This window comes from Sturnira hondurensis, unplaced genomic scaffold, assembly GCF_014824575.4.
Source record: "Sturnira hondurensis isolate 20B ecotype Veracruz unplaced genomic scaffold, ASM1482457v3 Scaffold0005220, whole genome shotgun sequence".
Lineage (NCBI taxonomy): Eukaryota > Metazoa > Chordata > Mammalia > Chiroptera > Phyllostomidae > Sturnira > Sturnira hondurensis.
This window is the reverse complement of record NW_028077851.1, coordinates 104,747-119,787: the sequence shown is the minus strand read 5'-3', so window position 1 is coordinate 119,787 and position 15,041 is coordinate 104,747. Positions and strand designations below refer to the sequence as shown.

General features: G+C 37.6%; 1 protein-coding gene across 7 annotated transcripts in view; it reads left to right on the top strand.

Moving 5' to 3' along the window:
- ZFX (zinc finger protein X-linked) overlaps nucleotides 1-14,756 on the top strand; it is a 34,252-nt gene extending 19,496 nt beyond the window's left edge. For 6 of the 7 annotated variants that reach the window (XM_037046206.1, XM_037046204.1, XM_037046208.1 and 3 more), the window contains exons 4-8: nucleotides 7,757-7,906; nucleotides 8,128-8,271; nucleotides 8,655-8,807; nucleotides 9,341-9,481; nucleotides 10,320-14,756. In XM_037046206.1, the coding sequence (XP_036902101.1) occupies nucleotides 7,757-7,906; nucleotides 8,128-8,271; nucleotides 8,655-8,807; nucleotides 9,341-9,481; nucleotides 10,320-11,503 (1,772 nt within the window). In that variant the 3' untranslated portion in view covers nucleotides 11,504-14,756. The remainder of the gene's footprint in view (nucleotides 1-7,756; nucleotides 7,907-8,127; nucleotides 8,272-8,654; nucleotides 8,808-9,340; nucleotides 9,482-10,319) is intronic. The other variant, XM_037046211.1, reaches the window with a different exon arrangement.
- Nucleotides 14,757-15,041: the final 285 nt, after the last annotated feature.

The following is a 15,041-nucleotide window of genomic DNA, read 5'->3' as shown; positions in this document are numbered from 1 at the left end:
AGAACAAGAGGTTGTCCTGTGATGCAGAGATGTATCTAGATTGCCATGGAGACTGGATGGAGTTGCTGACCTTTAAACTCAAGGACAAGTTCTAGTTTTACAGAACTTGTAAAAAAGATGAAGAAAGGCATGGGAGAGAGGGAGACATTCTAGGCAAGTGGTGTAGTATGTAAAAAAGGTCCTGGACTTTGCTGGAAATGACGGGAACTTTACAATGTACTTGTATATCTGTGCACTTTCTGTTTAATTACTTAGAATAAATTTCTAGAAGTAGAATTGCTGGATCAAAGGGTATACACATTTACAAATCTGGTTATAGTGCCTACTATAACTTTCCCCATCAAGTTGATGAGAATGTCCATTTCCCTACACTCTGACCAACACAAGGTATTTTCCTTTTTAGTTTTTGCCAGTTTGACAGGAGAAAATATGGTATCCTGTTTCAAGTTTGAATTTATTTTAGGAAGATAATTCTGGTCATAATATGGAATAATAATGGGTGAGGGAGAGATTAGTGGCAGAGAATAGTTCAGATGGTTCACGTATGAAATAAAGAAGATCCTAAGTTCCTTCACAGTAGCAGAGACAGAGAGAGGGAGCTGGATTTAAGAGAGATTAATTAGGAAGTAAAGTGGATGAGATTTGGTAACAAATAGAGTAGGAGTGAGTATTTGAGGGAGAAAGAAATCAAGAAGGTCCCGAGGTTTTTACCTTGGGAGATGGGGTACCTGGTCATGCCATTACCTGGGAGGAGGAAATTAGCTAGGGACAGAAAGTAAAAGGACTGTTTGAATGTAGGGAGCTATTTTCTCTGCAGCAAATTCACCTGCTAGTATAGAAGGATATGCAGAGGTTTGGCAGAAAGCTGAAAGATGGTGACAAAGGGTTGAAGAGCCTTTGTCAGGGGGATGGACCAGGGCAGAAAGCTTTGAACGTACAAGATTGCTGAATTGCATTGAGGGGCCACCTGAGATGGGAGTCTTTTTGGTTTTTATGTAAGATGCACTACTTAGTATAAAAATGCTGTCTTTAAATACTGTCAGATTTTCTATTACAAGACCAGGCAACCCAGGGGCAAGGCTGGAGAAAGGGAATTGGGTTCACCCTGCTTTATAAAGGCATGAGGATCTGGTGAAGTACTTCTCTTTCCATTTTCTGCCCTTTGTGTCTTCTTAAACTTAGTTGCTAAGGAGTAAAATGCATGACTTTGATTTAGCCTTTAGCTGTACATCATCTCATGCCTTTATAAGGAAGTTCAACCCTCAAGAAAGTCACCAAAAAGCCCAGACATTGCCTTAGTGACAGTTGACATCTAGTTGTACTAGATTCTTGTGTTAGAGTCCAGACTTGTAAAGTTTTCATTAAAAATTTTATTTATAGTCATCTTTCTTTTATCCCTGGCTTGTGTGGCTCAGTGGATTGAATGCTGGCCTGTGAACCAGGGCATTGCTGGTTCTATTCCTGGTCAGTCAGGGCATATGCCTGGGTTGTGGGCCAGGTCCCCGGTGGGGGGGTTGCATGAGAGGCAACCACACATTGATGTTTCTCTCCCTTTCTCCCTCCCTTCCCCTCTCTCTAAAAATAAATAAAATCTTTTAAAAAAACCCAACATTTTCATCATTACAGAAAGTGTTAATTGATGAGTACTGCTTAGTCTCAGTGAAATTGCAAACAATATAATCTCATTTTTACAACCCAAAGAAGAGATACAAAGGTTCAAAGACTATAAGACAAGAGAGGCTGATAGAAAGTAAACTGACAAAATTCAGAAAGAAGTGGAAGAGAAAAATAAGAATATCAAGATAAAATCCACCATGGAAGCAACTATAACAATAAATGTGCCTCAGTTTATAGCCAGGGGCAGAAGGAATGGGCTTTATGAAATTACAAAAAATGGCATGGTTAAAAAAACTAAGATGAAAAATGATTATGGAGAAGATGGATAGGAAAGAAGACAAATGTAAGAAATTACAGAAGAAGAACCAATGAACTAGAAAAATATTTATAATGGAAGAAATTATTCTGAAATAAAGATAACCACTTTTGTTTCAAGAAATTGACAACGATAAAACCACCCAGTTATAATCCTAATGATATTTGGTGAACTTTAAAACATTAGGCATATTCACACAGATACTCAGGGGAGCATACTCACACAAAAGACAGTGTCTACGAAATTCTTAGAAAATGTAACCTAGGAATTTTATACGCAGCCAAAACCTCATGGGTTGACATTTTTAAGTAGTTAGGAAGTCAGATTGTAGCATCCATTAGCCCTTTTTGACTGCTCTATGTGATAATGCATTTAGCAAACCAAAGGATCAATCAATAAAAAGAACTGTACATTGGAGAGGTGGTAATAAAAGGATTTGTAGTGAGTATTGAATGAATTTAATATAAAACTAACTATAAAATATTTGGGAAGAAGAGGTGTGTGAATGTGTTAATTTCCACATCTTTCATAGTAAGGTGAGAATAGATAGTGGCTTTAAAATTAATTCATGTTTTTTATATTATCTTTGGAGGGTTAAGAACTAGAAATACCTAAACATTTACTTCAATATCAGTATTCATATATTTAACAAATGAATGTTGTGTGCTTGTACTGTACATCAGGCAGTATTGTAGGCACTTGGGATAGGTTAGTGGACAAAACAGATGATACTGCCTTTCATGGAGGTAATATTCTAGCAGCGGTACATAGACATAAATGTGATGCCATACAGAGGTAATACATGCTTGGGAAGAAAAGTATAAAAACAGTTTTGGGTTACAAATGTGGTCAGGGTTTGCTAAGAAGATAATATTAGAGCAGAGAGTTAATTTTGAGATATCTGGTAGACATCAAAGATGTACAAGTCTGACTTTGGGAAGCAAGACTAGTGGAGATGCAAAATTGGGAGTAATTAGCATATAGATGAAATTTAAACTCTTAAGACAGAACGAGATCCATCACCAAAGGAGTGATTGTGGATAAACCAAGACTAAGGACTAAGCTCTAGGGTTTGCAACATGAAGAAATAGGATCCGCCTGGCTGGTGTAGCTCAGTGGATTGAGCGCAGGCCTGAGAACCAGAGGATCTTGGTTCAATTCCCAGTCAAGGCACATGCCCAGGTTGCAGGCCAGTTCTCAGCAAGGGACACATGAGAGGCAACCATACATTGATATTTCTCTCCCTCTCTCCTTCCCTTCCCCTCCCCTCTAAAGATAAATAAATAATTATATTTTTTAAAAAAAGAAATATGCCCTGGCTGGTGTAGCTCAGTGGATTGAGCGAGGGCCTGCGAACCACATGATCGAGGTTCAATTCCCAGTCAGGGCACATGCGTGGGTTGCAGGCCAGTTCCCAGCAGGGGATTCACGAGAGGCAACCATACATTGATAACTTCTCTCCTTTCCTTCCCCTCTAAAGATGAATAAATAAAATCTTTTTAAAAAAAAAAAAGAAATAAGATCCTGCAAAGACTGAGGAGACACGGCTTGTGAGGGGAGGAGGAAACCAAGAGCTTAGGTCCTGGAGACCAGGTGGGGAAAGTGCTGATAGGACAATTCAGATGAGGGCTGAGAAAGGATGACTTTGTTGAGCAATTTTGGTGAAGCAGCCTGACTGAAGTGAGTGTAGAGGATATAGAATGACAAGAATTGGAGAAAAGGAGGTGGCAGACAAATGGGATCAAAGGTTTTTATTTGTTTTAAAGGTGAGAGAATAGCTTCTTTGTTATGCTAAGGAAAACCATCCATCCAGTGGAGGGCATACGGAGAATTAGGAGGCTTTAGCTAGGAGTGCAGATGGTTTTGCTATGGTTAGAGACCACTTTATTTATTTTTTTTTATTTGTAAATTTTCAGAGCACTTTAGTTGATAGGTGAGTAGGTTGTTATCTCTTGTGATTGTTGCAGTTGTTTCCTGTGAAGATCATCAGTAAGTGTTCACTGGGTAGCTCAGTCAAGGGCGTTGTCCCCATACACCAAGGTTGTGGTGGTCAGGGCACATACAAGAAGCAACCAGTGAAAGTACAAATACGTGGAACAACAAATCAATGTTTCTCTCTCCTCAATAAATAAAAATTTTAAAAAAAGATCAGAGATGAGGGTGGGGAGGTGATAGTAGAGGAGAGAATGTGGAAAAGAGAGAGGGAAAGTAGTAGAAAAGATCTACTGCACATTCAGGGTCCTGAATTTGAAGTGAAGCCATCAGCGGGTGTATGTGTATGTTCCCAACCCGATTTAATCCCACAGGTACTGGTGCAGAGGCAAAGAGGAAAATTGGATCTAGCCAAGGTTTCGGTTCAGCCAGGCAGTATGATGAAATGAAGAGAGGTGGGGCAGGGGATTGGAGAGCCAAGGAATGGGATTGATCATGGAATTAAAGTCTGAGTAAATTCTAATGTAATACTTTTTGTTTAAAAATAGCACGTTACAGCCCTGGCTGGTGTAGCTCAGTGGATTGAGCACAAGCCTGCGAACCACAGGATCCTGGTTCAATTCCCAGTCAGGGCACATGCCTGGGTTGCAGGCCAGTTCCCAGCAGAGGACTCATGAGAGGCAACCATACATTGATGTTTCTCTCCTTCTCTCCTTCCCTTCCCCTCTAAAAATAAATAAATAAATAAACGAAATTTAAAAAAAAATAGCACGTTACATTATCCAATTTTCACCAAAAAAATCTCTGTTCATTCTGTCTTCCACCCTTTTATTTCTAAATATGCATAGAAATGTCTGAATAATGATCTATTCATTATTAATATTGAATTATCAATATTCTATTGATAATTCCATTTGGTGAGATTTTGAGCACAGTTTAATTTTTGTACTTTTTAATACTTAATATAAGCTATATAATTTCTACAATAAACTATATTTTTAAAAGTAAAGTTGCAGAAACAAACGAATGGAAATAAAAACATTAAGTTCAGGGTACATAGTGTAGTCTGGGGGAGACAGGACTGTGAAGGTAGAAGGCAGTTTGCTCAGTTTGGTTGCTAGACTGCAATTTGTATTTGGTAGGAAGTAGGGCACCATTATCTGCTAGAGTAAGGTGATTGGATCTTTATTTTAAGAAATCTGACTGAGGGCAATGTCTAAGGGATTTTGATGTGATGTCTTTTTTATGATGTTAATGTATACAAAATGCAATTCCATTGTAGTCTAATACCACACATTTGTCTATCTTGGCAAAAATTATAATGAAATCGGTCTGGAAACTTAGGTCAGAATAACAGAACGATATCATCTGTTTTATAAGGTTCTTGTGAGGAGTAAATGAGATATTTTAAGGACTTAGTTTCATTCTTTGCATGTGGTATGTGGTGGGTAAATGTTTGGTGTTATCCTCACAACCACTGACATTTCTTATTGTATAGATTCTCCACTAAACGTTCTCCATATCAGCTTGCCTTTGCTGATTTTTAAATTACATCAGTGTTCCTTTAATAAGCAATTTGTTCAAAGTGGTATATTCCCCCCCGCCCTCCAGTAATTTTTCTCTCCCAGGAATTACTGAGTTTTCTGAAGTCTTAATCAACTACCTTTTAGAATCTGTAGCATCTCTTAGCATTGCAAATAACTATCCCTTAATTTTCGTCTTCAGGGGTTACTGAAGCTCCTTTGAAGCGATATAAAGTATGCCTATATTTTGCTATAGTTTTGCTGTTACTAAATGAAATCGGTGCTAAGTCAAATTTTTCTTCAGTTTTGAAGTTTAAAATGCTGGATGAGATATAAAGATGATTATTCCATAAGGCTTGAGGAAACTGTGATGCCAGTTTTATTTTTTAAAAAGTAGAAAAAACTGGGAAGGAAATTGGCTAACATAATGGTGGTATCTCTGATTGGTGGGACTATTGGTGATTTTTTTAAAGTACTAAATTATATACAGTGAAACATACATTTCTTTAAAAAGTCAGAAGATGAAAATAAAGGTCTGGGTTATATCCAGATAGGGACCTCCTCACTCTGTCTCCCACATCTCACTTAGTGGCTCACTGACTTTGGGCAAGTCACGGGCTGCCTCAGAGCCTTTATTTACCTGGAAGAGATGAGACTCAAATAAATAAAAGTACATAGAAATGCTAAGGAAATTGTGAAATGCCATGCAAATGGTAGTTAGTATTAGAAATAGTCTTAATTTTCAGAAATTATGCATTTCTGTTTTGGAGAGACCTTGTTCTAAAGCTCTAGTTCGTCATTGCTGCATTAGAAGAAGGCACTTACGCAGAAATCATATGTACAGTGAGTCAGTGTTATCGAAGCCTTCTTTGTCTGTTTTTAGAAGTTCATTTTTAATGGTAGCTTTAAAAACCACAGTGAAATTTTGAGTAACAGGACCATCAAAGTATTTTTTAAACAAATCACTTTTATAATATTTCATATTTAGATTAGTCTCATAGATTGAGTTATGGGGCAAATTCCCAAGGTGAAAATCTGAAGGTTAATTCTACTTTTGTCAAATGATAGAATAGCTTTGTTCCGCTCAGGTAAGCCTGTATATTTGAAATGTGTTTCCCACACATTTATGAAAACAGAAAAGTCTTTTACTTCAAGTTACAGGTAAATACATGACATTTTGCAAGCTCAAAAATGATTAGATATTCTAGTCATCAAAGGTTTATCTTATGAGTACCGACAAACTAATGTACACATAAACAGCTAGCCTGACCTTGTTCTTTGTAAACACAAGGGCACTTGATCTTCTAGTACTTGTTAGAATCAGTTTGGATAGGCCTTGCCAAAAGAGGCCAAGCTTCATCAACAATACCAGCTGTCAGAGATTAATTCTCTGAAGACATAACAAATTTACTCAGGACTTTCCTGCTAGTTTGGTGAGATCTTCATCCTTCTAATGCAATCACAGTCTAAAACTCCAAAGCCGCCTTTAAGAAAATAACATTGGCACCCTGGCCGGGTGGTTCAGTTAGTTGAAGCGTCATTCACAAAAAGGTTGTGGGTTCGATTCCCGGTCAGGGCATACATACCTAGGTTGTGGGTTCTATCCCAAGTTGGTGCATAAAGGAGGCAACCAAGTCATGTTTCTTTCTTTCTCTCTGCCCCTCCTTTCCCTCCTCCCCCCTTCCTTCTCTAAGCATATCCTTGGGTGAAGATTTCAAAAAAGAAAATAACATTGGCTCAGTCAGCTTGTCCAGCCCTCTTCCCCATCTGTACTGTCTCTGTCCTGATTTGAGGCCTTAGCATCTGTCACCTGCATTATTGCAGTAGATTGACAAGTGGTATCCCTGCTTCATATCACACTCCTTTGGATCCACCTTTCTCAAGGTTAGCATGGTATAGCAAAAAGGATGATCTCAACTTGTCACTGCTTGGCTTAAAAGTGTCCCATCACCTTCAGCAGAGGTTGTCAAAATTCTGATCAGAATCCCTAGGGCAGGCTACCTGTAAATCTGTCTATCAGGCCCCACCCTTGCAGATTCTGACTTTGTAGAACTGCTGAATGCTGGCCCATACTTTGAAGTTCCCTAAGAGATTTTGACACCTGACCAGATTTAGGAACCTCCAGTGTGCCAGGATCATGTCTTGAGCTTCTGTGCCTGGTTACATAAGGCCCTCCATGACCAGGCTTCGGCTTAGTCATTGGCCACATATCCCACCATGCCCCGCGTGTCTACTGGTGAGGTAAAATCATTCAGTTTTATGTGAATCAAGTTAAAGATTGTATTGGTAAAAAAAAAAAAAAAAAGTTTTGGAAATGGTAACATTTAAATACCTACTAATATCTGTAATGTGTTTCCTGTCTTTTTAGTGGATGATGCCGGCAAAATAGAACATGGTGGTTCCTCTGGAATGACCTTGGACGCAGAGTCAGAAATTGATCCTTGTAAAGTGGATGGCACTTGCCCAGAAGTCATCAAGGTGTACATTTTTAAAGCTGACCCTGGAGAGGATGACTTAGGTAAGAGGATACCTTCAGCATATTACACATCCTGATCCAAACACTTCAACCTGATTGCTTTTGGGTGGGTTAGACTGAGAACATTGGAAACCTTTTCTGAAGATAACTTTTAAGCAAGGATTCCAATGTAGCAGCAGGAAAGTATGTAAAATGTGATAAGTGAAATAGGTGGAAATGAAATTTTTTACATAAATTCTTGGAGCTGTCATCTTCCCTGATAGGTGGCACTGTAGACATTGTGGAGAGTGAGCCCGAGAATGATCATGGAGTGGAACTACTTGATCAGAATAGCGGTATTCGTGTGCCAAGGGAAAAGATGGTTTATATGACTGTCAATGACTCTCAACAAGAAGATGAAGATTTAAGTAAGTAGGTGGCCTTTTCGTGGGAGAAAGTTTTATCTCTGTGGATCTGTAAAAAACATAAGTAAATTATATATATATATGGCCAGTGTTTAAAGGAAGCAAGTAGCGTTATTGTAGAGATTATTATGCTACCGTATTCCAAGGGACCCATCAGTGACCTATTATGTATGCTTAGAATGTTGCTTTAAAAACAAATTGTGGTGAAAACCAGAAAAATGAATGATTCATTCAAATATTTGAGTGTTTACTATGTGAAACTCATGTTCTAGGTATGTAATATTTGAACCTTCTTTCTACTTGTCTACTAAATGATTGAAATGACAGTATCTTTCCTGTGATCTCTGTGAACCTGGTCACAAAAGTCTATATAATTTTCTTCTTAGATGTTGCTGAAATTGCTGACGAAGTTTATATGGAAGTGATTGTAGGAGAAGAGGATGCTGCAGCAGCAGCAGCAGCAGCTGCTGCTCACGAACAGCAAATCGATGACAGTGAAATCAAAACCTTCATGCCAATAGCGTGGGCAGCAGCTTACGGTAAGTTGCATGGGTCTTAGGATTGACTTGGTGTTTGAACGTGAATTCATGATTGAAAACCAGTTTCTGTGGTCTTAGATTTCAGAAATCTGAAATGCCACTAACCTATAAGGCTTATTTGATTTGAACAGGAGTAGAGGAAGATTATAAAGTCACTGTTTTGTCTTTATTTTTAACAGGACTTTCTTTCACGCGTATAACACACAGAAGGAAGTATTGCAAGAAGTACATAGGCTTTCAAACTGAAACTTTTCATCTTGATTATATCTGGCCTGTACCTTTTTAATTTTGGGAGACAATAAGGGAGTCCATGGGGCAAAATGCTTTCATGTGTTTTTTAGATTTGGAAGCTAGGCCATTTCTCCTGGTCTCACTATAATAAATGCAGTTGTGAAACCCATTATCTAGAATGTGGAATTTCTGTCATTCATGAGTATCATGGCTTACTTTTCATTGTTGTAGTTAATAAAGAATCCCTAATTCTTTATAATTTATAATACAGTATAATTTTGTTTTTTAATGCGCATCGTTAGGTAATAATTCTGATGGAATTGAAAACCGGAATGGCACTGCAAGTGCCCTCTTGCACATAGATGAGTCTGCTGGGCTCGGCAGACTGGCTAAACAAAAACCAAAGAAAAGGAGAAGACCTGATTCCAGGCAGTACCAAACAGGTGAGGGCACGCGAGTTCCACAGCGCAGCTTGCTTTGCGAGCTCTCAGATGAAACTAGTATGTATCCACAGAGGTGTTGTGATGGCATTTTAGCTGCTAGACCACATGTAGCTTTTGTGTATTGAAGTGGAAAATATAATTTTAAGAATTCAGTGATATTCATGAATGATTTTCTTGGATAAAAAGAAACAGGGAATGTATCAAACATGAATGAAAAATTTCAAAACTCGGGTGATTTTATGTGAAAGTGAAAAGAAATCCCTCAAATATGTTATAAGCATTAATTTTTTAAAAAACCAGTATATTAAGAGAATCTGATTATGTCCGTGTAAAGGAGGCGCAACTTATAGAGCAGCAGGACAGGTACATCTGTTCGTGTGGCACATTCCTATCAATTCTTGTTTGCCCATGTGCATCTCAGACATTTATAGTGTATTTAAGCTTTATTCTAAATTGACATAAATTATGTTTTTTGGAATAATCAAAGCAGAAATTGTGATTATGAAACTTTATGAATAATTTCCCACCAATTTCTAAATTGATAATAGCTTTAATCACTAGTTGATGGAAGTTCCATATTTATTCTTTTTTTTTTTCTAACTGGAGGGAGTGAGGTTGGTATGTCACACTGAATGAAGTGTCTGGACCAGGTCGCTCTTTATGGCAAGGCTGCTATATCTCTTAGGGTGAAAAATGGTAAAAAGCAATGTTATGTAGCAAATATCTCGACTTTAGGAGTACTTGCCCAATAATGTTCTGAACATACCCTTTAAATTCTTGAAGAAACCAAACTGGAACTTGGTTTGATCGTTCACGCACCTTTCTTTTCCTTTTTTAGCAATAATAATTGGCCCGGATGGACATCCCTTGACCGTCTATCCTTGCATGATCTGTGGGAAAAAGTTTAAGTCAAGAGGTTTTCTGAAAAGGCACATGAAAAACCATCCTGAACACCTTGCCAAGAAGAAGTACCGCTGTACTGACTGTGATTACACTACCAACAAGAAGATAAGTTTACACAACCACCTGGAGAGCCACAAGCTCACAAGCAAGACGGAGAAGGCCATCGAATGCGATGAGTGTGGGAAGCATTTCTCTCATGCTGGGGCTTTGTTTACTCACAAAATGGTGCATAAGGAAAAAGGAGCCAATAAAATGTACAAGTGTAAATTCTGTGAATATGAAACAGCTGAACAAGGGTTACTGAATCGCCACCTTTTGGCTGTCCACAGCAAGAACTTCCCTCATATTTGTGTGGAATGCGGAAAAGGTTTTCGTCACCCGTCAGAGCTCAAAAAGCACATGCGAATCCATACCGGTGAGAAGCCCTACCAATGCCAGTTCTGCGAATATAGGTCCGCAGACTCTTCTAACTTGAAAACACACGTAAAAACTAAGCATAGTAAAGAGATGCCATTTAAGTGTGACATTTGTCTTCTGACCTTCTCAGATACCAAAGAGGTGCAGCAACATGCTCTTATCCACCAAGAAAGCAAAACACACCAGTGTGTGCATTGCGATCACAAGAGTTCGAACTCAAGTGATTTGAAACGACACATAATTTCAGTTCACACGAAGGACTACCCCCATAAGTGTGACATGTGTGATAAAGGCTTTCACAGGCCTTCAGAACTCAAGAAACACGTGGCTGCCCACAAGGGTAAAAAAATGCACCAGTGTAGACATTGTGACTTTAAGATTGCAGATCCATTTGTTCTGAGTCGCCATATTCTCTCGGTTCACACGAAAGATCTTCCCTTTAGGTGTAAGAGGTGTAGAAAGGGATTCAGGCAACAGAATGAGCTTAAAAAGCATATGAAGACACACAGTGGCAGGAAAGTGTATCAGTGTGAATACTGTGAGTATAGCACGACAGATGCCTCGGGCTTTAAACGGCATGTTATTTCCATTCATACGAAAGACTACCCTCACCGTTGTGAGTACTGCAAGAAAGGGTTCCGAAGACCTTCAGAAAAGAACCAGCACATAATGCGGCATCATAAAGAAGTGGGCCTGCCCTGATGATACTTCTACAGACGTTTGTGGAGATGCTGGCCTTGAAGCAGAAAATTCGTTGTAAAGCCAATTAGTCTCATTCACATACAATACTGTATATTGATTTATGCTGTGTACAAATAGAATATTGCTTCTAGTTACTTTTGTTTTTTTTACATTTTGTTCAGTAGTGTGTTCTGAATTCTATTCAGTTTGTTTAATCAGTGGGGAAGAACAGCAAGAAACAAGTTGCTTTTAATGAAGTAAACCTTGCTTCTATACTGAAATTTCCTATCTTATTAGTTTTATATTTATTTAAATATTTACCTTGCTTACCTTGATGGTACTCTTCTAAGAGCATTTAACTTAAAGTTAGGGAAACTTTAGATTGAGTCATGATTACTTTCAGAGTAACTATTTTTCCATGATGGATTTCTCACAATAAAATTGTCAGAGACATCTAACATAAATGGGAGATTTAGCAGTCATGTCTAATTAGGCTACCACGGAAGTCATTTACTTGTCTTGCTTAATCTTTTCAGACCACATGACAATGAAAGTTTCCATTTGAACTTTTGCATCCCTGGCATTGCTGAGTAAAGAACAGTGGCTGGGTTTGTGTTTACTTTTCATTTTGTTTAGCAGACAAAGTATACTTTGGGGGGGGGGCTTTCTTTGGAGTATTTACATCTTTTGTCAGCATAGCAAAGTTTTAGAAAACTTTACTGAAAAATTTTGCTTGATCTTGTTGTATTTTGATTATTCTGTCTGTGCTGCTTTGTCTTGGAATGGTTGTGTGCTACAAATGAGACTTAATTGGGGACTGCATTTTGGAATCTCCTAGAGGTAATTTGTAGCTCTTAGGATCTTTTGCAACTTTATATATGTAAATGTACTCTGAATTATGTATATGCACATATATATATATATAAAACATGTATCTGTGTGTATTGCTTATTTTACATATTTATACACACAACCCCAAGTAGTAGTTTAAAATCTATAATGAAAAGTATTAAATTTACAATAACATGAAAGATGCAGGGATGTATGAGAGCATTTTGTAAATCATGCTCTTCAGAGAGACTACTCAGGTGAAGAATTAGAAGGAAAATAAGGACACTAGTATTTTTAAAGAGTAAAGGTATTTTCTTTTAAATATCTTTGGTAATTGAAAAATAGAAGTTAAGATGTTTCTAGATAGAATGTTTTCATACAACTTCAGCTCCATGCCTTTATATTTTTCTGAAAAGCTAATGAGTATCCAGACAGACCTTCCTCGGTTCTCTGAGAAGCCCCTGCGAGGACTCTGTATCACCAACCGAGGGAGACTTAGGAAGCTACGGCTCCACGTACCAGAGACTGGGTGCTAATTATGATTTACACTTTTCAAGTTCAGCCTACTCTGTTATTTCTTAGTTATAGCTAGGAAACGTTCAAAAACGTAATGCACAAGTTGGCTTTGATTAGAACATAAGATAAAGGTATGTTTTAAGTGCATGAGGGAAATCTGAGGCCTTATTTGGAACGTCACCAAGTCTTTCACTGTTTTGTTTTTCTTTGAGGGTTGATATTGTTTAAGCAAATAGTTCTGGTTCATAAAATGGATGCAGTTATTAATGCGAATTTGGTTGTGTTAAGATGCATTTTGGGGAACAGAAGACAGTTTGGGGGGGTCCTTAAATTGGCTGTCAGCACATACGAGTACCTGGCACATCATGGGAGATTTAGGACTTTTCTTCCCACTTGATAGCTGCCTTGCCTCTTCATTATGGTGCTCCATCCTCTTTCTCTTTCATCTTTCTCTTTGTCGTTGATATCTGTATTCAAGAGTTTGTAGGGTTAGAAATTTAAATACTGAGTGTTTGGCAAGCGTTTGAAGTGCTGGGTTCATTTAGTCCAGTTCTAAGTCAAGTCCTTTCAGCTGGTATGAACTCCATCCTGAATGCCAGTCAGAACCAAGGCCTGGGCCTGTCCCGGTGGGAACTCCTGTGTCCTCTTGGCCTCCATAACGTGCTTTTTAAAAAAAAGTAACTTAAAATTGTGTGATTCATTACCCTGTAGCAGTTCTATTCCTGAAAGCTCTGTCTGTTTTTTTGTGAGAACCTTTAAAATCTCCCTTATTTTTTATTTTTCTCAGATTAATGTAAAAACACTTAAACCGGCAATTTAGTAATTTTAAAACATTCTGTAAAATTAATACAGAAAATATAAATAATTGGTCATCTATATTTTTTTAAATAAACTGAAAGATAAAGAACACAGCATTTTACACACTTTATATTTCTCTTAGTCTGGAATCATACACAGTTCTTTTCTTTTTAAAGCACAATATTGAAACCTTTAAAAGGTATTTAAGGGTTTGGTCAAGTGAATATTATAAAATGTGTTTGTCTGTATAAAGAGAATATGAAATTGTAGTCACTTATGTACTGACATTAGTTACAACCTAGTTTTAATTCTTAAAACAATTTTGATTAGCAAAGCTAAAAAACATGGTTGTTTCAGTTAAATGTTTTAAAGAGGTACAGATTTTTACAAGGACATAATATAAGTTATTGTTCTGTAGAAATATCCTATTAAATATTGTATGTCCCTCCCTCTGTACACTTTGTAAAAAAAGTAAAATACATAAAAAGAAAATCATATAGGGATGTGTGACATTATTGTAATTGTGTATTTGAGGATAACGTGCAAAAATAAAAATCAGAATATTTTCCTGTTACTGAATGTTTAGTCTATTTGATACCTGTACTAAGTTAATGCTTTTTTCTTAAAAATATGTACAGTTTTTGTAATCCTAATAAACATCAAAAGCAGTGGATTATTTTCATTTCCCCATTTCTTAATTCCTTTTATGCAGCAGTGGAATTCAAAATGCTTGATTGCTTTGAATTTTGTGACTTGAATGCAAATACTGATAATATTTCAGCCCTGCAAATTTGCAAGTAATATTTCAGGGAAGAGGTGATTGGTGAAACCTTTGATGAGTATATCCTTGAAATTCATTTTTTCTTTTATCTTCATGAAGGATTTGTTTTATTAGCATCTCCAATTCCCGAGATAACTTCCCTTGCGTAAAGTGGTTTTTGAGAGCACTTAAAGTTCATTCAGTATCAATGTGTAGCACATTGAATCAGTGGAGGTTGTCACCACCCTCCACAGCAGAAGCCCTGCCCTAAGGTTACCCTTTGGTGCCAGTGTGGAGGGCCGTGGTAGACACTAACATACTAGAGAATGGTCATTGTCGTAATAAAAATCAGAAAGTAGGTGAAAGTGGTCAGGAGTCAAAAAAGAACAGGAGATTTGAGTCATTGATATTTAAAGGTGAGATCTTGCTGATCTTGAACTATATAGGAATTAAGTGTTTGCCTAATAGTTGAGACAGTAAATAATCAAAACTTAAGTGATCCAGAGGACATGGTAAATGTCACTGTGGAGCCATAAGTCAGAAAAATCTTAGCATGCTGAGAAACTTAGCTGTAATACAATGCCTGACAGGGCATCATTCCCGTCTGTGATCCCAGGCAGTCAGATCGGGTTTTGCTCTGTTCTCTGGAAGTCT